A 25143-nucleotide genomic window follows, 5' to 3' on the forward strand; every position below is an offset into this window, starting at 1 on the left:
AACGAGAAGAATGATCGAGTATTTGCTCTGGCAACAAATCAAGTACGCGATATAGTCCATTGCCGATATACTTTTCATAAAATCTCGAAAAAATTCAATTCTTAGGTCACAAGATAGAGACTAAAATCAGTACGCCAGTAACCGGCGAGGGTATTTCCCTATCACTAGCGTTCTCTAAAAAAACTATCCTGACACTAACCTAATTAACTTCGAGAGACATGTCACACGTGGTAATAAAAGTTCGAATGTGAAGGCAGTTGGCGTAATAAATATTGTCACTCAAAATATATGGCATTCTGATCACGATATCTGAATGGAATTAAAGAAATTGTATTTGCGAAGTATCCTACACTTTAGAGAATAAATTGAAAGTGCATTGAAAATAATACGAAAAGGATTCACCAAAGAAGTAATTAAGGTACTCACCTCTTAACCCCAGGAGAGCTTGCCGCGAACTGAAGTCCAGAAACAGGGGGTGGGGATGTTCCGACACTTCGTCAGCCATGTCACGTGTGCCTGTGACGTCACGATAATTTCGAACAGATTTATTATTTTAAGGCAACGAAAAACCGATAAAACCGCTGAATATCGTAGATTTAAGATGATTTAAAAGTTTATAATACAAAATACTTCAATAAATACGGTAACGTTCTATATTATAATTGAAAAATTTATCGCGCGGAAAATCAATAATACGCTTAACCAATAAGATTCGTTCATTTGGTTCCGCTGTTATACAAAAATAGCGCGAATTTCTCAAGCGGCTAACGGTCGAAACTCACGTGATCAATGTACCAGAATTTCCTAGTCATCTGCGAAGGTCATTAGTTACGTTTGCAAAACACGTCATCGCATTACGAATAACAGTATAACAGAGTATCAGCGGTCTTCATTCAACTGTCGTCCACAAAGCAGCACCTCCCCTCCTCCCTACTTACGAAGAAAGCACACCCCATTCCCTCACCAGCCGTCATTTCGACAAAGTCACACTTCTGAATATTTTAAAATTGTTAAATTAATTTCCTGGAAGTTTCATCCGTTCCTTCGTTCATTGAAGTCACCGTCTCATTATGCGGAAACGATGATGGAGAGCGATTACTACAAGCTACATATCATCAGAATTACTGAGAATAAATGCAGCGGTATTTACTGAGGTAAGTGAGCAAAAGCATTTTCATGAAATAGTAAAAAGAGAAAATAATTTTAATCACGACTATCCTCACGGATAAACATGTCTCAAATATAGCTCATCATGTAAAATGTTAGCATAAGCCAGTGAATAGCGGAGATATGTAGTGAGTTCATAAACGATAAGAGCGTTGCTAATCCCATTGTGCGAAAAGTAGGTACATACGGGATAAGATTATTTGTTTGCTCTTTAGTGCATAAAAACTCTCTAATTAACGATTCGCATTTTCATCGATGTAACAAATTTATCGAATATTTAAAAATGGAAACCACACTGAGCATTAGTATCTTCAATTCAATCAGGGTTGTATGCATTGCTTAGCTGAATACTCCTTCGGATCTACGTATCATTTCGGTGGTAAAGATTCCATGACAAGGAAATACCATATTGATGTACGCCAGCAGCAAATGTGTTATTCGATAGTCTCATAATTGCTGCCCTAAGTTTCATCGTAGAAAAACTTTCGAGTGACTCAAAAAAATTATTTTTAATCTTGTCAATTAGTCGAGCGTAAATCATTAACCTATACAGAGTCAAATGAGGAGATTTCAATTGCTTCGAAGATCTTCAATCTTCATTATGATCTATGATATTTTATTAAGTCCGCAATGTGATCATCTTCTTTCACTATACCACAGATATCGATAAAGCATGCTAACTTGCTTGCTCGTTTTTACATTTGTTCATTTAGAATGGCCTTAATTAGTAGCTATCACACATTTCTTGGCCTCAAAATAGTGTCGCTAACTAAGCCTGAAAATTTATGTCATCATACTTTCATGTGTACGTCGATGAAATTAACAGCTCTTGATATAAATATCAAAATAACATTGTAGTATTTTTTTCAGGTCATTTGCAGATTCGTTTCCCTGATAGCCTAACTCAACTTAGCCATGACCGGGTGGCGTAACCAGATGCTGTCATCATTCTACAAAGAGATTGCTAAATGGTTCATTACGAACCAACTGAATTTATATGTCACTTCGAAAGTTACTACTTCAAGGAAAGCATATGACCGGACAGATGGAATTGATTTCTTTCCGCGAAGACAGACAACATTCTTGGCCTTCATCGTCGAATCTTACTCGAGGTAAGTCATATCGTTAGCCATTCATCAATTGAATTAATCACTTGGTAACGACTCACATTATTTATATTTCATATGCCAAATTTTATTCTTGATCGAAGGTATAAATACTGGCGTCTTGGGTAGGTGTAAACATATTTTAAATTGATAAAAGTTTTGGTTTAATTTCCCCATAAATAAAACCATTTTCAGTTAGAATTAATGGTGGATTTTAGGCGCCACTATGAGTTAGCTAATTAGAGGTTCTGTTTTAAAGAGGTTAAGTGAAGGAGATTTCGCAACAGATCAACGGAGCGACAATGATTAGACACTAACATTCTTGCAAACCGCAAAGAAAAGCTGTACGGAAATAATCACTGAATTTCAGCTTCAGCACCCGCCAACTTCATTGACATTAGCTTGGTCACTTCTACTACAGGGACATTTCAATTGATAAATTGGAACTAAATGAGTTTATGGTTTTAATTAACACGTTTCTGCATGGGAATATTTCTGAATGTGTAATTCAGACTTTGGAAGCGAGGTTTGATTATCAGTAATGTGTAATTTGGTGATAATGGTCGTAGTCAACAAAAGCTGAAAAGATACAATTCGTCCGCCTCATAACTTTTAGCCATGAGATAAGCCGACAAAATATTAGTCCAATAAACTTGAATATTCTTTGCCAACTGACGAGATATGGCAGCACAACAGGAAAGGTTTCGTGATTTACTTCAGCTGTCAAACGGTTTCGATTTTTCCGTAGACAGGTTGACGAAGAAAAATATGGGGAGGGGTTTATCTTGGATAAACAAAGGAACGAAGTACATTGGATAGAAATAATGAGTAAGTTTCTGTCGCGTTACAGATTTAGACAGTATGCAAGGGATCAATTGAAGGTATATACCTACCCTGAAAAACGGCCAATATGCTTTATGATATAGCCAATGAAAATTGGTGGCCGAGTCACGCGATGGCGAAATAGCAATAATAGCAGTTCATACCGATCGAACTAAATTGAAAATCCTTTTTTTATACCGCTATATTGCAAAAAAGGATAGCTTCGACATTAAGTATTTTTTATTTACAGAGAGATCCCACGAATTGGGTCAAAGAATATTCCTTCTCAGCTGAAAAAAATTGAACTAAATAAATTTTGTTTTAAAGAATTTTCTACAAACACGACTTAACCTCCATGTTGAATAAAACTGTAAGAGGAGAAGACTCCCTACCTATTACTTGCTGCCGGATCCATCGGCGACAGAGCACAGCTTTACAACAGCGACTCTCCAAAATACTTGTATTCACAAGCACTTCACATTGAACACAACACTGACAATGAATTATTTGGTGAGCCCTAGACACATTCACTTCACTCTTAACTGAATGAACACTCGCTCAATGGATGAGTAACGCATTCAGGTAACTTCACATAATTCCATGAGACATGCACACTGCTGCCATGATAATGAAGAACCAATGATTATTATCCAAGCGTTGAGACAAAGGGTTGAAGATATCGCTGATACCATGATGTAAGGATTGCACCGTCATTCAATGAATTAATAGATTGTTCACTCCAGCTCCTGTAAACTGTAAAAAACAAAATATAGATTTAAGCTATAACACTAAAAATTCGGTACTGATGAAAGGAGGAGTACTTAATCATCATATTCGAAAGGAATGTGAAGTCTAAGCCAAGAATGTGGGTACAAAAAGTGGAATAATAGTGACCAAATCATATTGCCAAAGAATATTACCTTCTTGAACAAAATTATCAACTAGTATGGTTTAATTTGTAGATTATCATGTATTAATAGGTTATTTATGAGAACATGACTTACCCGTACACTTCAGCGACGGAGAATCAACCTCCTTACCCTAGCCGAACTGCTGAGAGACTAAAAATTAACTCGGTATGATAGAATGGGGAATTGAGGGAAACCCAAAGTGTCGCACAGCCTATTACTAACAGTCCTGAGAGGCAATGGGGGGCGGGGAATCACTAAGGATATAAGGGGAGGTTGCCGTGAACAAATAGCTCAAGTCCGAGTCAAAATTGTTGGCCCGATTTCGAGTCGAAGTGCATCGCGAAGGCGTTCGGGAGAGGTTCGGTTGGCGCGTCGTAGGGTGGAGAGCTGGTTGTTAAGGGGAGGTATTGAAGGAAGAGAAGAGGGGATGGGGGAAAATGAGTCAGGGCGCCACAAAAGAGACCCTATACATTCCTCTCGTGACGTCACATGCATTGTTCACAAGGTTCGTTTTACTGCGAATAGTCGCAGAGTGAGCTCTTATGTAAACTTAACTTTGTTAAAGCAATGAATTTACAAGTTCGAGTTAAAACGTGAAACAATGAACCGATTCGCATATACATGGACGTATGCGAAATGCTATGCTATGACCGTGCGGTAAAATGCTATGCTATAAATGAATTTATGTATGACCGTGCGGTGTGCATGCGGTGGTCCTATTTCATGCTGTATGTTGGTGATTAATCACCCCCTGCCAAACACCCGAAAAGTGGCTCGCCGAGTATAAGGTAGTTTCCTTCATCAAAGAAACCGAAAGGCATTGATTGCGATTTGTTACCCACCATTACTGTATTCATAATATACAAATTATTTCGTTTTATAAATACCGGTTTAGACGAATGGCAATGGTCCATTTTTATCCTCATTTGAAAAGGGCCAGATTGGCGCCCATGCGATGCCACTCCACGTGACGTCACAGGGACCTAGTTTCTATAGGAGAAGGTAGGAGTTATACATCGTCTGAGATTACCAATGCATGCATGAGGCGCAGAGCTCAGGGAAATATGTCTTAATAATCACCTATTAAAACTGGCTAAGGTCGGAAAGTTTTCTTCATTTGATAAGGTATTAATAAACCTTTTTTCAGCCAAGCGCTACCATCCAGCAAGGTACTCAGCTATCCGCTAGCATCCTGCGTCCTATCAGCGCTCAGAGCCTCGATCAAGGTCACCTCACAAGGCGGGAGGGGGAACCAGAAATACGTCACACGGAGAGATTTCCTTACCCGTCGCGTTTTCGCGCGCTTGAAATTTTTCACTTTTCATTTAATCGCGAAAAATAGATGTCGTCATTTAAAAATCTAAAAGCGTGAAATACGTATTCCAGGAGTAATAATCGTCCGATATAGGCAATAAAAAAATAAAAGGAAACCACCCTATTATGATGATGTAGAAGAATTAAAACATGCCCTTTTTTCTGTTCAAATACTAAATGCATTAACACATTTCCTTTCACGTTTTTATGTTTCCCATTACCAAGCATAAACACCAAGTAGAAGTTCTTAATCATTATACACAAAAGAAACTTGTGATATATGTTTTTCATGATAAGTCCTAATTCGATTATTTTAGTAGGCTTCAATGGTTCAACTCAAATATAAAGTATCACGGGATTAACTTCCATCCAAATGTCAATTCATTTTCGTAGCAGGAACTGTGGTATCGAGAACTGCAATACATTATTTATTATTTACTATCACCGCTTAATATTTATTATTATTGTATCATTTTTATACCTGGGTGGAGGTCGTGGGGATGGCGGTAGGTGACGAGGTTTGTAGCCTTCTGATACCCCGGGAAACCAACCACCTCAATTAAAAATAGTTTAAAAATTATGGCTAATATTTTATTCCTGAATATTTTCATTTGTGTTCAGTTATTTCTCTCTGTCTTTTTGATCATCCAGATTTGAGTTAATATTCTGTGCTTGAGTATTGTATATTTTTTGATTCTTTTTTGTAGGTTCTTTTTCATTTCCGAGGGTCGTCTTTTTCAATCTCCAAATGGTCATGAATAAAAGACGAAGTCATTGATTAAAAATCATTTCATTGCTTAATGTAAGTATGCTTTTGCTTAACTTCCGGCTTTGCCGCCCAGGCAATTGATGTTCTTAATAGATCGTGCTGCGAATGCCGGCATCCTGAATCTAACCGTCCGCTTTTTAACGCCTTTTCCAAGCCAAATGGTCACTCCGGCAAAATATGTGAGTCAAAAATTACCAGTTCATTATTTCACAGAGGGTGGTCGTACACGTAAGGTAACTTCCTTTCACACGTTTGAATTAACATGTCATTAGTAATTCTTCAATCGACATCAAGCCATTGCATAATGTCATTTGAAGTATCTTGCTCGAGATAAAATTAATCCAACATTCACAATATCGTCGAAGTTAATATCTGTGACATGTTTCTGAAAGAAATTTCTTCGCGACCTAGGCAAATTACGATAACATGAAATACTTAAAATTCCAATTTGAAATAGCATAAAGCCTACCATATTAAATCATACTTAATTTCATTTTACGCTCATTAGGCACCATGTATTTCTCTCTTATCTACCTTAATTCAGCAGCATCTTGTCACCCTTTTCTTCTGAAATTACTAAGTCTATTAGTTAAGAGCATACATGATTCCACTGCCTACTAAATGTTCGATTACTTCCTGAAAACGGGCGTGTTACCGTAAAACAACTTGTGGGAACTCTTCTCAACCATTGAATTTAAATATATATTGTAAATTATCTAAATGACCTGAGGCTTATTGGCTAGGCTATTACAAAAACGACGAGTTTTTCAAACATGAAGAAGTGTTCATCTTTATCTACATAATACCCCGCATGCCGCCTAAAAGGCATGTGGGATGGGGTTTTAGGATTTAGTGTAGGGATTAGGATCCGTTTACACATAAAAATGAAGTGCCCTAACGAAGTTGGGACTAGCGTTTATTAAAGTCCTTTATGGTGCGGGGGAAAAACGAATTCCCATATCTATCCGTTCGGAAAAAAATATTGCGATTCCGCCGTTCACGCGGCAGGTTTAGAAATATTACACAATTATTTAGTAATAAATAAAAATGAAACATCAGCGTCGATGGAGCAGCAGCAGCAGAGAGAATTAAGAGGTAAGGATAAAGTTTTTCTATCCTATTAACATTTATAGTAACGTGATAGAACATTAGAGATAGGCCTTGTAATGGCGGCTTGACATACCATCCCAAGAACAGGGTGATGTGTTCCAAACGCCCACCTAAAAGTGCTACGGCAAACAAGGTGCAATCTTTGAAAAATCTCCGCCTCCCAGTGCTTGTATCCAGCAGTAAATATAACTATATTATAGTATCCGGTAATATAAATGTGTATAACTAGTTTTGTATTCGGTAACACAGAGTATGAAACCACTATAGTTATCACATCAGCCAGACCCCAGAGTGTTACCTTAAGAATAAATTATAAATTTCTCTTCGCCCTTGCTAAAATTCATTGACTCAATTCATGTTGTACAGTTGTTTAAGAACTCCGCCTATAGTGTAGTAGGTTTCTAATTGTGAAATTTGTTTAAAAACTTAGCTCACAAAAAAGGGTTTGTATATATTTATAGATTTTAAATCAATCGTTCACTTTAATAGATTCACCATCCAACACCCGTTGAGTAGGGCAATCCCCGCAGCCAGCAACCGAGGAAATTATCTAGGAAATCCCGGGTAAGAACCGTATCACCCAATAAGTGACACAAATGAAACATGTAAGTCTTACAATATCCTGTTTTATGTCACTCTATAATTTTTGTCAGCAAAGAAGGCTTATGTGCTGTGGTAATGACAACTATGTGAGACAATTTCATGATCGTCAATTATAATAAAAGAGCAGCAAAGCTGTCACATTTTAAAATGTTATCACATTTTGAATCGGAATTGAGAAAGGAAACGACCTTCAAGAAGAAACATTGAAAAGATGAAATAAAAAACGAACAACATGTGAATTTTGAGCGCACATGAGGTTGAATCAAAGGTATTTTCTTCAATTATTATGGCAATCCTGGAAATCTATTATCGTATGAGAGTCAAATGCATTAACCGAGATAAGTAGGTTGCCAAGTTACACCCATCTTTCAATACAGTTTGAATTTGGATTTTAAAATGAAATTAGTTGTAATAGTATTTTTCACATTTTCCCCTTAAGAGAACTAACAAAATCGCATAAGGTAAAAAATTGAAAACTAAAGATTACTTTGATGCGTGCCGTAAGGTGGGCTTGGACTGCCAGAGGGTGGTGCATTGGAAATCTATTCGAAGACTACGGGGTTCCGATAAAGAGTGATGCTTATGGACACCTCCCCCCCCACGCAAACAATACTGCTCGGAGCAGAACGTGGCTTTGGAATAGCAATTCCCACCCCTTTTCCTGAATTGGCGAATGTCACAGCCCTGAGATGAACTTCGATTGGATTATTGAGACCAATGGGACTGCATAGACGAGGCCCAATTCCATCGCATGGGAGGCTGATTTCTGTGACCACTTCGGTAGCATATTAATCGATTTCCAAATATGTCCGCGGCACGGTGATGAGTGGAATGCGATCCAATTTTTTCCAATAATATGTAGTACATAACGCAGTGGCAGTACATATTATTCTAAAATGACTTTTATGATTTTGAATAATGTGCACCTTAATGAAAATAACAAATATTATATTTATTTGATTTTCATAATTGATAATAACAAATTTGGTGGAAAATAGTTTTCTCAATACGCATTTTTCATCACATGTGAACACATAGGGTACCAAAACTTTCATGCCAGAAGTCTGTTAAAATTATAACATTAAAATTCCACTTAACAATTAAAAGCGTGCAGAACAAAACGAAGAATTCATTTCAAAGCATAAAGAATTGGAAGTACTCAAAAATCGTTGACAGTTGAACCAGTTCTAGAGTTCTTCCTGCTGTGAGGAGTATCATAAATGATTAGTGAAATATATACTCCAGGAGTAATAATATTCTTTCGATTTAGGCAATAAAAAATAATAGGAAACCACCCTATTGAACGGTTCAATTGAATATTTTTCATTTGAAAAAATTTACAAATAACAAATTCATGGGGGACGAGTTTTCGGGTATCCAGCCGGTTCCAACGGGTTTTCAGATCATTCACCCTGAAGACGATTGCAGACTCGAAGCGTCGGTGCTGAAATACCCTTGGACCCGGCTGGGAACCCGAGATCTCTTCCTCCAGTCTATTTCCCGGGAAAACCTTAGGCCCTTCATAGAAATTCATCCTATATGGTAAACTTATTAGTAGGTCTTTAATGCATAAATATTTTTATATTAGGTGTATTATACTTTTTTAAATTTTACGAATTATATTTAAATTAAATAAAAAAATAATAATTTATATTTTACGAATTTAAATTTTACGAATCCCGAATCCTGAATAAATAAAATATGCAAACAGAAATGAAAGATAAAATCTATTTAGAAGCAGTGTAGTAAAAACTTTAATTGGGCTTTTCCGCACCTTCCATCACTTCTAAAACTCATGAATAGTTATCGAAAAGCTGTATAGTTTTGCCATGATTATCAGAACAACAACATGCTTAACAGAACCACAAATTTCACCAGTCCAACAACGTTGAATAGTTATCGAAAAGGAAAAACTTTTCCGTGATTAGCGATAGCAACTTCACCAACAAATATCTCACACGTCTTCATCTAAGAAAGACTTCTTGAACATACTAATTAATATAATTCTGGTTTTGCATTAAGCCAACATAAAACGTGTTTTTCACAACAGAAACATGTCACTCATGTTTATACAAGAACACGGGGATTTCAATTCACACAAACAAACCTGCGTGATACACACTGTTCCGACAATGCTTGTAGTTTCTTGTCGGCGACGCACAGTGTGCTGAAATAGAAAAAAGCTGGACAAAACCTCTAAATCGATTTTTTCGAGTGCGGCGAATGAAACATTCCACAGTTGTCAATACATTAGTGCATTTTTTGACGCAAACCGTTTTTCATAGGTAAATTTTTTAAACAAATTACTTGGCCTCAAAGTTGAACAACTTGCGCAAAAAATGGCCTCATTGAATTTTTTCCGAAATTCAGCGTGTTAAAACTAATGCCATACTTTTTGTATTAATTCAATAGAAACAAAAATTTACAATGTCATCATGCGGTTTTTATTGTTAATTTTTGGCAACTTTCACGACTCAGTTGTATTATTTTTGGCCGATACGATACAAATTGGAGGACTCTGTTTTTCGTCGAAATTTTGTGCTCGTGTAGGATTATAAAAAAAAAGCATCACCTCGAGATATTTACACCACATATACAACAAAACATATAGAGTATGGTACCAAAAGGAGAATTGCAACCACCGGCGACGCCGAAATTAAGATCGATTTTTTGAACGTGCGGCAAAGCTCGCAGCTTGCTGTTGGCCACGGGGAATATCGTGCTCGACAGATGTTGGACCTTGAATCTTTTAAAGCAGATTAATGGCATAAAAGCTATAATATGTTAGTACCACATTTCATTTCCAGTTCATACAACCTAATTTCTCCGCTGTATTGCGATATTTATCGTTGATACGATACATATTGTAGGACTCTCTTTTTCGTCGAAATTTTGTGTTCTTGCACCACCTCCCCTTACATATCTGGATCCATTCCTGCCACCATTCAAACAGGAGTGATATTCTGCCTCTGAACGTGACTTATAGGTTAGGAGAATCACGGCTAATTTGACTGCTTTCCTTTTTCATTAGTTGGGAAGATTGCTCATTAACTGTGTTCTGGGAGTAACATTCGTTTGGATGTAGTTCATTTCGATTGAATATTTAATTTCCATGGCACTTATCACCTTTAAACTAGGAGAAGCAACAGGATTTTTATCAAATTAATTAAATTACATTTCTATTTGCCACACTGATACTGAAGCTGAGGTTAACGACACTGTACATAGTTTCTGGCTGCTGCAAAGCCCCCTCAAGTACTCAAAATAGTCTGTGCACAGTCACAGTTGAATATAATTAGTTATGAATGAATGATGATAGCAATAGTATCAGCTACGAGACTACGTGCTCGTTTCCAGACTCTACTCAGATTGCAACCTTTGACGCTCCTAGCATAGTATGTATTGGCAATTTATCTACATTAAAATTATGCAATAGAAGACAGCATCAAACATGCCCTATTTATAGCTGTGTTAAAGGTGTGTACTATCATTTTAAATAATATGTAGATACCCACCTGTATAATTTTACTGGAGGATAAACCTCACAATGGAGGCCGTAAGAATTACTCCGACAGCCCAACATGTGCATGGATATGAGTTTCCTCGGTACATTCCTTCCACTAATTGTAAGACTTTTGTCCCTGTAGTTTGACACCAATTTTGCTAGTTTGGTCACATCGTTGACCTTGGGTGCACCTTGCCTTGCATGCCAGCCGTCCAAGTTTTACTGATCCGGCCCTGATAGGAAAATCGGATGTGTGGTTTTCAACAAATTATTGAAAGCAATAGTACCTTGCTGTGGGATAATTGATTCCCATGGTGGCATTGATATTGGCAAACACTGTGTAATTATCTCTTATGTCTTCCATAGTACATTTCTGAATACAAGAATTCTCCCCTATAAACACCCTTATTCTAAAAAATGTAAAGTTTTCATGGAAGAGCTTGCAATAACCTTGGAAAAACGTTGTAATTACATTCAAAACACACCACATTAGGTCTAGAGTAGCATTTTTTCTAATGTTTAAATGTGACACAGTTCTAATTTTCATCAATAAATGAGGTTTATCTACAATTATATGCCTTCACTATTTCAGGGCCATTACATCAAGGCCAACTCCCTGGCATGTCGGCGGCCAACCACCTAGAGGTATATGACATTTTCAAGTTTTTCCATTGGAATTGCTGTAGCTTAATTCCTAGAAAAAATATTCATCCGGATGAGGGCCCTCACTCTTAGATTGTAACAATAGTGAAATACTTTCTACCATTCTAATCATTCCATCGCAATTCAATTGAGAATTAAACTCAATACTCAGTTGAGCATCCCCTATTCCTCCTATATCAGGTAAGAGGGGATTCTATAAATCTAGCTAACTATCTTCTATATATGTATTTAAAAGAGGATGTCTGTTTGCCTGTCTCCTATGCGCTTTGCCATGGCTACACAGATTGCGACCAAAGTTTACACAAGTACTTCTCATCCTTCCAAAACACCTTAGTTCCTCTTCTTGTTGTATCCCACGTGTCCTTTTTTTGGTTGTTTTTGCATTAGCTTGTGTTATGTCACGTGTATGTCGTCATGCAATTTCTGTGGTTGGACTTCCTGTCGCATAGGCACACCTCTTTTGACACGCCTTAAGAGGAAACATAACTCAAAGGATACTATGATTACCCATTTAAATGCACTCGGCGCAAACCTTTTACCTGGGGTATGCGTTCACAATACACTTTTTGCCTACTCACGTCGGTGAATACATAACTATCAACATTGTGGAGTGGGATAGAAGCTGATCCCAAAAGGGGATCCCACCAAGGCGGCCGTCAACGGCGCCGTCCCGTCAACCGCACGATTCGATTTGCTTAAAGACATCCATAGACACGTATGGTTATTTGAAAGCATGAAAGCATGAGGCACCAGCCATAACACATGATTGGGACGATTCCAATGAATAATCTGGGGAATGACCCCTGCCCCTAGCCTCTGGCAGAACGTCAAAATGGTATGAGATCTGTTTTCGATATCATTTTTCTAGGTACACATTTTTTGTAAATTGGTCTCATTTCATGCAAAAAAAAACAAAAACATACACTTTCAAAATCATAAATTTTTAGGGTAGACAAATTCCTCCAGAAACCTTTATCTTCCTTTAAAAGATACCGTTTATCTTACTTTAAAGATCAATGGCACATGAAATGTATCATACTATATACGAAAAATACCAGAAGTAATATCATATATTATAATAAGAGTAGAGCATCCAAAATACATTTTAACTCTTTCGCTACTTATGACAAAAATATGCAGGTGGACGTTTCTTGACGACAGTCAAAGGTTTGCGAAGTCATAGTTTCAGGGCCCAACACAGCAGGACTTAGGCCATACCCTCGAAATCCTGGAACAAAAACCCGGACCCCTTTTCTTATGTTACCCCTCTTTGTGGTAAGGGCATGCAATTGTTGCTTCGGTCCGTTTATGAAATAAATATTTGTTCCTTTCTCAAAAAATATAAATATAAATATTGACAGTAGAGCTCCATTTTAAATTAGAAAAATCTCAGAATAAAATGAGGAATTTGATTAAGTCTGCAATTTACAAGCATGCAGCAATTATCCATGTAGCTAATTCATATAAACAAAGCATGAGTTGACCGCAACCCAATGTCGCTGTTAGGGTTATGAACCCCAAAAAGAGGGAGATCAACTACGCTTAGTGAGATAATGCAGAGTCCCCACCAGGAAGGTTCGAAAAAGGTTGGTGCTGAGTGTGTGTTATTATCTGCGAGACCCTTCTTAATGAATGTCCTTCATACATACTCCGTACAGGGGGGATGGAAGATTTGCTTGAGGCTCAGTCAAGCACTCATGCTAAGGAGAGAACTCCACCATCTGGAAAGGATTCAGCTGGCTCCTAATGAATATCATTTAAATTGTTTTGCAGCCGTAACAGCTGACTATGCGTCTAATCACGAAATGTGGGGAATGACACCTGCCCCTAGCCTCTAGCATTTTCTAGGTATATATTTTTTATATATTAGTCTCATTTCATGCAAAAAATTCCTACAGATACTGATTTGTGCTATGACAGCTTTTATTTACTAGAAAGAGTTACTATTATGAGGCTGTTGTAACTTCGAATTACTTAGTGGCCAACATACCCTCCTTCTTAGCTAACCCAACTTGCCCATCCTTCTACCCATAGTGACTCATTGTACAACATATAAGGTCAAACTCTTCTTACATCCCGTATTTGTAACAGACACTGATGCACAGCGATGAAACTGGTCAATATTAAAACCATTTTTTTGAAATCTTCAAGGTTTTTCGATTCAACATGTAAAAATTTCACCAAGTGACACCTCAAACTATCCATTTCAAAGTCTCTTTTATTTACCTTGAACTTACATGGGTTTTCCGATATTGGAGTTTGAAACTGTAGGTGGACCACTTAATAAAGAAATAATTTTTAATTTTGAGATGAATTTTGAAATCTGAACAAAAAAAAGATACTCGTAATAAAAATCTCTACATACTTTGAATACCTACCAATAATTATTGTGCATGGTGAAGCTGGATAATAGTATTAATCAGGTGCATTACTAGGAATATGCTTCGGATGGGGGAGGGATGAGATGGCCTGGTCTGGTAACCCCCCTCAAATTTTCAAAATAGTACATGCCTAGAAATACATTTTACATCATATAGACACTAAATATATAACTTTAAGTAGTAGGTGCTGTTATTCCATGTCAGTACTGGGCAATAGTTTTAATTATTTTTTTTTAATTGCTCTGAGTCTTAGTGGTGTAACTATGGGGAGGGGGATGTATTTCTCCCAAAGCGTCAGGGAAATCAAAACACTATTTATAACCATTGTCTAGTTTGGACATATAATAACTGCATCCGCCCAATGTTAAATTTAAAGTTCCAAAATGACGTAAATGCATTTTCAGGCATTTTATTTTATTTTTTAATTCTACTTAAATTCTACTTAAATTCTGCAGGGAAATCCTTGATTGCATCTCCATTGATTTTAATTTAGGTAAATTTGAAATAAAAAATGATGCAATGACTGGAATTGAAACAAAAAACAACAACAAATGATTTCACGAAAAAAAATGTTTCCTCAAGGCACTCATTAATTTCCAAGAGTAGGTACCTATTGTCTTTATTTAAAGGTCATTGGTGTTGTATTTTTAGCCCAGGAGGGTGATAGAGATTAAATGAGCAAGCTGGCACTGGATGGCTATGTATTTACTTGATAGTTCATACCATATGAGACATTAATTTGACATTACATATCACTTTCCTTTAATGGGGAATACCGGAAGTATCCACCAGTACCAACCTTGGGTCTTTCACCATTTCCCATCGACCGAAAGTCCTTAGATACCAATCCAAGGTTAGGTACTTTCTGCTACAATTGGCACTTGCAATTTATCATACTTATTATAACAAATTCCAGGAGCAACAACATACATAATGATAAGGGTGGATCATCCAAAGTACGTTTTAAGCTGGCTCCTAATGAATATCATGTAAATTGATTTTCCAGCCATAACACATGACTATGTGAGAAATATGGGGAATAACAGCTGCCCCTAGCCTCCAGATGATCTTCAAAATGGTAAGAGATCTATTTTTGATATGATTTTTCTAAATATATATTTTTTATGTATTAGTAACATTTCATTCAAAAAATATTTCCTCAATGCACATGTTAATTTCCAAGAATATCTATTATCTTCATTGAACCCTTTCCAACTAGCAGCTAGAAAAGGAAAACGTTTTTGTGCTTCAAGTAGCATGGGATTATGTATTTCAAACCTCTCTGTACGGAGCTCTTTGATTGGGGGTGATTTGCCTGGGTATTTTCATCCCTCTGAATTGGGACCCAACTCAATGCCCAGCGATCAGCGTCCCTCCCTTACCCCAGCCACTGGACTACAACCTCCAACCCAATCATAGCATGAATCCATGGTCAACTTACTGCGTTACCAGTGTTTTTTCAACCAAAAATTGTATTTGATTTTCAATAATTTAACTCTGTTGGGTATTTCCCCCCCTCCCCTGCGGCGAGTGTCGCCGCCCTCGGGATTTCCCAAGGCCCAGCGAAGTCCCTTTCGGCCCCCTTTCTCTTGGTCTCCGCTGGTCTCCGCCAAGGGGACTCGACTCACACCCTTTTGGAGTGAGAGAGTGCCGTTACTTAGGGTCAGTAACCCTTTTACCCTAGCATCGATGCCCTCGCCGACGGCGTGGGTGTTTGTCAGTGTTTTACCAAAGCCGGGAGCGTGTGGACGCGGAGTGTTCGGCGTGCGCTTACCCGCGAGTTGCGCGCGAATAATACAAATTCGATTGAAGGTGTCCTCGCCTTTCATTTCATCATAACCCGGGGCACACGTCCCCGCGCGCATTTCTTCTGTGCCACCTTCGGGCCGGATTGCGCGAACATTTTTGGTCCTTCGGGCCGGATCACACCAGTGATCGGCAATCATAATTGGAATCTTTGTGCATCGGCGCAAGATTATTTCATCACGAGGCATCTCCCGGCAAACACTCAAATCGGGGTCTTTAGAGCAGAGGACCATCAGCACTACTCATCAATCAGCATCTCCAGAGAGGTGCCATCCAACCAGCGGAGGGCACATCAATCACCACAGCGGCATCGTCGCACCAGCGGTGCAGCATTACTACGCAGGCATCGCAGCACAAGGTAGGCAGTGAGTGCATACCCTTTCCTGTCATTTCCCCACTGCTAATTGACCCATTAAGGCACGTTTCTCAGAGCGATGGCAGAGAAAATTAAAGAATTGATTGCAAAACGCGGGCAAATCAAGGCTAGAGTCACTAGATTTAAGAATGTTGTGGAAAGTGTTGAGATTCCTGATGGAATCCATCAATTGCGTCTCCGCCTGGAGAAATTTAAGGATTGTTGGCAGGCCTTTGAAGATGTACAATCAGAAATAGAATTATTGAATGCGGAAAGCAACGGATAGTGGAAGGAATTCGAGGACGCGTATTTCGATGCCGTCTCAAAGGCCGAACAAATAATTCAATCACCCACCACAAGTAATTCAAAAGAAAATTGCCACGATGTTGCTCCCGTGAAGCTCCCGCAAATAAATCTGCCAATTTTTCATGGGGCGTATGATGAATGGGTGACATTCTATGACACTTTCAACAGCCTCATTCATGAGAATGTGTCACTATCAGGAATTCAAAAATTCCATTATTTGAGATCAACCCTCCGTGGAGAAGCGCTGCAAGTTATAGCCTCTCTCGCCACCTCCGAGCAGAATTACAGCATCGCGTGGGGTCTATTAAGGCAGCGCTTTGAAAACAAGCGCTATATAATAAACATGCATGTGAAGGCCATATTTGAATTCACGCAGCTAGTGAAGGAGTCATCCACGGAAGTCAGAAACCTCGTGGATCACTTTAATAAGCACCTGAGGGCTCTCCAAGCCATGGGGCAGCCTACTGACTCCTGGGATGCGCTCCTTATCCACTTAATTACCTCCAAGATAGGCCTGAAGCTTCATCAGGATTGGGAAGCGTCGTTACCACGGGATGAGATGCCAAGCGTCGCAAGGCTTCTTAGTTTCCTGCAGGAAAAATCCGATGTGATGGAGACAGTAGGCGCCCATCGCGCTGTTCGCACCGCCATTACGTCACGCCATCAAGAGAAGGGACCTTTCTCAAAGACCAGCAGGTCAATGGTGGGAAATGTGGCCATTGCATCAAAATGTAAGCTATGCAAAGGATCCCACCAACTTTATCAGTGCAGTATATTCCTCAAGAAATCCGTTACTGAGAGAATTAGCGACGTGAAAAAACTTGGAGTGTGTTTTAACTGCCTAAGGGGAGGGCATTTTAAAAGTAATTGCTCATCAGGCAATTGCAGGCATTGCGGTGAAGGGCACAACAGCTTGCTTCACCACTCAACCCAAACCTCAGCGACCAATCTATCAGCAAACTCAACACCATTCATTCCGTCTTCGACACAAATACAGTCCACTACAGCAAGTCTTCCATGCCAGGGGGAGGTGTCAACAACAGTTCTCCTCTCCACTGCGGTCGTCTGGGTGCATGATTCGCGAGGCTCCCCTCATCTTTGTCGAGCGCTGCTCGATTCAGGCTCTCAAGCAAACTTCATGACTGAAAGAATGGCGCAGCTTTTAAGACTCAACAGGAAAGCGGGCGCAATAGGCATCACAGGTATAGGAGGATCGTCCGCAAGAAGCGCTCAGATAGTGCAGACGACGATCAAATCGAGAACAACGGCGTACAAGGCTGATATTAATTGCTTAGTGCTGCCAAAAATCACTTCATTAATACCTGCCATTCCTGTAGATATTTCAAATTGGAATCCACCATCCAACCTCCAACTCGCTGACCCCGGATTTAATATCCCGCAAGCCGTTGACCTCCTCATAGGTGCAGAGCTATTTCTTGAAATTTTGTGCATTGGGCAAATAAGAGCATCACCAATCGCACCGATCCTGCAGAAAACCACTCTTGGTTGGATTTTATCAGGAAGAATCCGGACTAACGAAGCGTCATCGTCATCATCATGCCATTTTAGCGTGGAGACAAACTTGGAAGACCAGGTAAAAAACTTCTGGAAATTAGAGGAGTGCAAACCTGCTTCAAAACTCTCAGCAGAAGAGGTGAAATGTGAAGAACATTTCAAGAAAAACACCACAAGAGGGGCAGATGGGCGCTTCATCGTTAGACTACCCATCAAAGGAGACATCAGTCACCTTGGAGATTCTGAGCAAATCGCCAATCGCAGATTTATGATGATTGAGAAGCGACTTCTAAGGGATGAGGAGAGGAAATTAGCATATTCTTCATTCATGAAGGAATATCGAGATCTTGGGCACATGGAGTTAGTCGTAGAGGAAAAGGACCATCCACCAAGGGGCGTCGCCTTCTACATTCCTCATCACTCAATTACGAAGGACACCAGTTCAACGACGAAATTGAGAGTTGTGTTTGATGCGTCAAGCAAGAGCTCAACAGGGGTATCATTAAATGATATATTAATGGTAGGGCCCACCATTCAAGATGATCTGCTCAGCATCATTATTAGATTTAGGATACATGAGTATGCAATGACTGCTGATATTGAAAAAATGTACCGCCAAATCCAAGTTCATCCATCTGACACCAATTTGCAACGTATATTATGGAGAGACGAAGAAGGCGCGCCAATTGAAACCTACAGGTTAAACACAGTGACGTACGGCACGGCCTCAGCGTCGTTTTTAGCGACAAGATGTCTTCAGCAATTGGCCCTGGAAGAATCGCATCGTGATCCTCGCGCTGCAGCAGTGGTGATGAAAGATTTCTACGTAGATGATCTCCTCACAGGCAGCAACTCGATCGAGGAGGCTGAGAAAGTTCAGGAAGGAATTATCACATTGCTAGAAAGAGGAGGTTTTAGGCTTCGAAAATGGTGCTCTAATCATCCCGCATTGCTCAAGAAAATTCCATTGAACCACAGGGAGGCATCTTATCAGATTCGTCCGGAAGGAGACAACACCATCAGGAGCCTGGGAATTCTTTGGAATCCAAACGCGGATGTCTTCCATTTCGACACGAAGAACTTCGATTGTAAAGCCCGAGTAACTAAACGATCAGTTCTTTCCGATCTTGCGAGGATATTTGATCCTCTGGGCCTTATAGGACCAATCATTCTAAAGGCAAAAATATTCCTTCAGCGACTGTGGGAACTCAGATTGGAATGGGATGAATCACTTCCTGCGGAGCTCCATTCAAAATGGCTTTATTTCCGTGAATCATTCAGATGCCTAAATGATTTGCGACTTCCCCGGCGCGTTATTGCGAAGAATTGCAGTGTTTATGAGATTCACGGCTTTTGTGATGCCTCAGAATCCGCTTATGGTGCATGTGTATACGTCAGGTCCATCGAATCAGATGGAAAATTCATGATGCGTCTTCTATGCTCCAAGTCGCGAGTGGCGCCGCTGAAGAAAACCACACTTCCCAGGCTAGAACTCTGCGCAGCAGTAGGTACTCCTCGCCAACCTCATTCAAAAGGTCTCATCATCACTCTCGTTTTCGGGAAGCCCTACTCTGTGGTCAGACTCTACAGTGGTGCTCTCATGGCTGAAGGCACCATCATCCAATTGGAAGACTTTCGTCGCCAACAGGGTTGCCGAGATCCACGAGCTCACAAGTAAATGCAAATGGAGGCATATCAGAGGAGTGGACAATCCAGCGGATCACATTTCCAGGGGGCTTACCCCACAACAATGGCACGAGATGGCATCATGGTGGCAAGGACCGCCTTGGATGAATGGACATGAAAATGAATGGCCGCCAGAATCATTCATTGAGATGCTAGAGCTCCCCGAGAAACGACCAATGGCCACCGCTTTAATTGCAGTGGAGGTGAACCAATTAATCCAGCGCTATTCGTCATTATCCAAATTGCAGAGGGTAACGGCTTATTGCCTGCGATTCAGACACAACGCCTCAAAGTCACGCACTGAGAGGAAAACGGGAGAGCTCACGGCTCGAGAAATCGAGGCGGCTCTTACGCAGTTGATTAAAGCAGCTCAAAGCGAAGTGTTTTTTAATGAGCTTCATGACCTTCAACGGAAAAATCAAGTTAGCAGCAAATCAAGCTTGAAAATGCTGCATGCATTTCTGGATGAAAACAACGTGATCCGGGTGGGAGGAAGAATAAGTTCCTCTAATATTTCCTATAGTCAGAAGCATCCAATTGTCTTGCCTCCGAAACATCATCTGACAAAATTGATCGTGATGCAAGAACACATCAGGCTACTTCACGCTGGACCGCAACTGCTTCTTTCGTCAATACGGCAACGTTTCTGGCCTTTAAGTGGAAGAAATCTCTGCCGTCAGATCGTACATCAATGCACAAGATGCTTTCGCAGTAACCCTAAGGCTGTACCACAGTTAATGGGTAATTTACCAAGACAGAGACTTGAACCAACTCGCCCCTTTTTACGGTGCGGGGTTGATTATTGCGGCCCCATTTATGTCAAAACTAGCCGTCGTCGAGGATCTCAGCCAATCAAGGCTTATATATCTGAATTTGTTTGCTTCTCCACCAAGGCAGTGCATCTTGAATTAGTGGGGGATTTGACGACAGAAGCATTTTTGGGAGCTTTAAAGCGCTTCACATCTCGACGAGGAAAGTGCAGCGACATTTATTCAGACAATGGCACAAATTTTGTGGGGGCGAATCGGGAATTGAAGGATCTCAAGAAAGTATTCTCATCGAAGTCACACCAGGAAAGACTTCATCACTACTCATCCTCACAAGGCATCAATTGGCATTTCATTCCTCCTCGTTCACCCCACTTTGGAGGCCTTTGGGAAGCGGCTGTCCGTTCACTCAAATATCATCTCAGGAGAATTGTTGGGAACGCATCCCTCACGTATGAGGAGACATACACTTATTTAACTATGATAGAGGCGTGCCTCAACTCCCGACCAATTACCCAAATGTCATCAGATCCTAATGACCTCAATCCATTGACTCCTGGCCATTTCTTAATTGGTGACGCACTCACTGCCATCCCTGACCCAAATATGATTGATGTCCCCGTCAATCGTCTATCCAGATGGCAGCACGTGACCAGGATGCAACAGCATTTCTCGTTGGCACAAGGAGTACCTGTCCAGCCTCCAGGGTAGACCCAAGTGGACCAGAGAGGCACCCAGCATGCAGCAAGGCGACTTGGTCCTTATCAAGGAGGACAATCTAACCCCTCTCCGGTGGAGCCTCGGTCGCATCGTGCAGCTCCACCCCGGTGAGGATGGGGTTTCGAGAGTGGCGACAGTGAGAACGACTGCCGGGCTAATACGGGCGGGCGGTCAACAAACTCTGTCCCTTGCCTAAAGAGGAAAGTTTAAATTTAAACATTGAATTCATTTTTGTATATTCCATTTGTATAAGTTTTATTTACAGACTGAGAGAATCTTGTTTAATCATTAACTTTCATGATTTAATGGACTTATTTTCAGTTATCATTGTAAAGAGGTGACATTTTTTATCAAGTATACTAGTGAATTATTGTGAGTGATAATTTATTAGTGAGAGTGTCAGTGATTTCATCAAGTGTCGTTTGTATAAATATCGAGTGATATTTCAGTTTCCTTTTTCATTACTTGTATTTATGTGGAACATGCCACATGCAATGAAAGTGAGCCTTCATCACGGACCTCGCCTCGGGATTTCCCAAGGCCCAGCGAAGTCCCTTTCGGCCCCCTTTCTCTTGGTCTCCGCTGGTCTCCGCCAAGGGGACTCGACTCACACCCTTTTGGAGTGAGAGAGTGCCGTTACTTAGGGTCAGTAACCCTTTTACCCTAGCATCGATGCCCTCGCCGACGGCGTGGGTGTTTGTCAGTGTTTTACCAAAGCCGGGAGCGTGTGGACGCGGAGTGTTCGGCGTGCGCTTACCCGCGAGTTGCGCGCGAATAATACAAATTCGATTGAAGGTGTCCTCGCCTTTCATTTCATCATAACCCGGGGCACACGTCCCCGCGCGCATTTCTTCTGTGCCACCTTCGGGCCGGATTGCGCGAACAAACTCTTCTAAAATAATAACTAGAATTTTTTAAGCATTGTGGAATTTTACATGGGTTTCTAATGTTAATAACAACAAAGTAAGTAAATATGTATAAGGTCAGTATAAGGTAATAAGGCTATAAGCCCGTAAGTCTGTTATTTTTAACGCTAAAATTTCCTTTACAAATTAGTTACACGCAGAACAAAACGAAAAATTCAATTCAAAAATTGTAGTATGCACAAAATATGCCATTGAAAAAACTATTGACAATATAACCACCTCGCAATGGATTCCTACAGTGAGGATGATCATGAATGAGTGAAAGGCTTAATTGCTAAGGAGTTGCCCTAAGGACTCGCAAAGCTGGGTCTCAGGCAGGGCCTGAATGCATCCGACATTTGCTACCTCAGTGGTTACTTCCCTTCCCTCACGTCGGCCAGAGCCAATATATCCGGTCCTTTGCATTGAAAAATCTGTGATAGCTATACCTGATGTCAGGTCTTCTACGTATGAAAATGCCCTTCGGCCACACCTGACGTCCGTTGTGATAGGGTTAAGGGCAGGCCTGTGCTGGGCGCCATCTTACGACAGTGGACGGCCATGGCCAGGGGGTGCCAGGAGTATTCAGGGGGAGGACTGCTGAGGGGAGTCTGGGGGTGTGGAATACAATAATTAATTTTGAAATTTATATCCTCACCCTCTTGAGGTGGAATTGAATCTTACCAGATTGAATCATATTATATTAAATTATTATTTTATTTACACAAGACGGTGGTCATTATGCTGTTTTAATGAGTCATGATTGACATCAAGGGACTGGTCAATGTTGGTATTCTGACCATAAAATTCGTCAATTTCGGAACAGGAGGGTGCAGCGGGGTACGTCCCGGTGTCCTGGCAACCCAGCACAGGACTGTTTAAGGGCCAATGGCATATACAATTTATCATACTAATAAACATACCAGGAGCATTAACATACGTAATAATAAGGGTAGATCATCCATAGTTCAATGTAAGCTGGCTCCTAATGAATATCATTTAAATTGTTTTTCAGCCATAACAGATAGCTATGCGTCTAACCGCAAAATTTGGGGAATGACACCTGCCCCTAGCCTCCAGCAGATAATCAAAATGGTATGGGATCTCGTTTTGTAATCATTTTACTAGGTATACATTTTCCAAATGTTAGCCTCACCATTAACCATAAACAGATACATTCACATTCAAAATCATACACTTCTGTGGTAGACAAATTCCTCCAGAAACTGATTTTTGCTATGATGGCTCAAATAATAGCATGCGTAATAATTGAGCAATTATATACGTAATAATAAGGTAGAACATCCAAAGTGCAATTTAAGATGGATTCAGATGGATGGATGGATGAAACGGCAAGCTTGGAGAGGGAAGAAGAGGTAGGGGAATCATAAGCCAGTCTGTGTCATTATCTGGTATTTACCCTTGAATCGTGTGCCCGTATGGGCACAGCTGCAGTGGTCTAGAGAATTTCGTATAAATTCCGACCCAAACATTATAGAGCATGCTGTTTTCGCCAAAAATGATTACAATGTATCACTTTATTCGGTTCGTGTGCTGACAGCCAGCATTTATACCAGCAGTTCATTGTGTCAGGATAGGTATTCTGACTCACTCTGTTCGAGGCGGAAAAGGAGGAAAAATGGCAAAGTGTCTTCAGTAATTGCGATTTTTTCCTTTTTTTATTTTTTATACTCGGCTAAGTATTTAATCTTATCCTAATAATAAATGTTGTCAACTTCGGATTCTTTTGCCAGCATTGTGATATCTTTCGTATGAAACAAGGAATTTGAATTTATTTTTGGGTGATCCCATATGGGCAGGCTAGCCGGTAGCCGGGGGTGTCTTTTTTGGCTGGTGTCCTTTGCTACAAACGTCATTATTGGGTCTATTATCAAATAATTTCCATGTAAAACGCTAAGTTGTTGTCAATCTTTCATTTTTTTCTTATGTCACTCGATTTTACGACTTCAATATTTTTTCCTGTATTTTTTGTAATATTTCCATTAATTTTTAGTACAAAAAATACATTTTGTACTATTCAACACTTTTATTCATGGTGCTTGCGTTATACTTCGCTCAACTATTCGCTCTAGTATGAAGAATGATAGCACTATTTTCTACCACTGTTATACATACCCAACAATCAAGGGCATGGTGGAAGGGTTAAGGATGATAAAGCTAAAACATGATGAATCCATGATAAAATATTTTGGTAATCATGGCTGCAAACAGTTCATACGGGGTGAACCTATAAGTTTCGGCTTTAAAATATAGTCCTTGAATGATCCTCAAGATTACTTGGTGGACATCAGCATATAGCAGGGACTGAGTGCTGAAGAAAAAAATAACTACCATAACTTCGTAGGTAAATGCTCTTCGTATTTGCTTATCATGTTGGACAATTAACTAGAGCAAGCGATAAATATTTTCCATTTATTTTGACAATAGGTTTACTAGCTTTCCTCTTATACGTCAGTAAAAATCTCAAGGATGTGAGGGTACTGGAACAGTTCTGAGAAAAAGGATACTCAAAGGTCGAAAAAACAGCTAGCTAAGCGGTGCTGCTGGTTGAAAAGCTGCTCCCATGCTTTCGCACGGGAGAAAAAAGGGAATATTGTTGTTGTTAGATAGAATGACTTTTCGGTAGTGACTGTCAAGTCACCTTGCCAATGTGTACACCCACTCACAAAGGTCACGAGATTCCCACGTGTTACCTTTAAAAATGGTACAAG

The 25143-nt window shown here is 40.0% G+C and overlaps 2 protein-coding genes across 2 annotated transcripts; both read left to right on the top strand.

The window, feature by feature from the left end:
- The first annotated feature begins 17161 nt into the window (after nt 1-17161).
- On the top strand, nt 17162-20011 carry LOC124154334. Its single transcript, XM_046528008.1, has one exon. The coding sequence runs from the start codon at nt 17162-17164 to the stop codon at nt 20009-20011; it is 2850 nt and encodes a 949-aa protein (XP_046383964.1).
- An 82-nt stretch (nt 20012-20093) lies between these two features.
- On the top strand, nt 20094-21497 carry LOC124154345. Its single transcript, XM_046528020.1, has one exon. The coding sequence runs from the start codon at nt 20094-20096 to the stop codon at nt 21495-21497; it is 1404 nt and encodes a 467-aa protein (XP_046383976.1).
- Nucleotides 21498-25143: the final 3646 nt, after the last annotated feature.

This window comes from Ischnura elegans, chromosome 1, assembly GCF_921293095.1.
Source record: "Ischnura elegans chromosome 1, ioIscEleg1.1, whole genome shotgun sequence".
NCBI lineage: Eukaryota > Metazoa > Arthropoda > Insecta > Odonata > Coenagrionidae > Ischnura > Ischnura elegans.

Bases quoted from the DNA above. Each gene is read 5' to 3' on its own strand.
- LOC124154334 (XM_046528008.1), top strand. From the start codon at position 17,162: ATGCATGTGAAGGCCATATTTGAATTCACGCAGCTAGTGAAGGAGTCA.
- LOC124154345 (XM_046528020.1), top strand. From the start codon at position 20,094: ATGGCATCATGGTGGCAAGGACCGCCTTGGATGAATGGACATGAAAAT.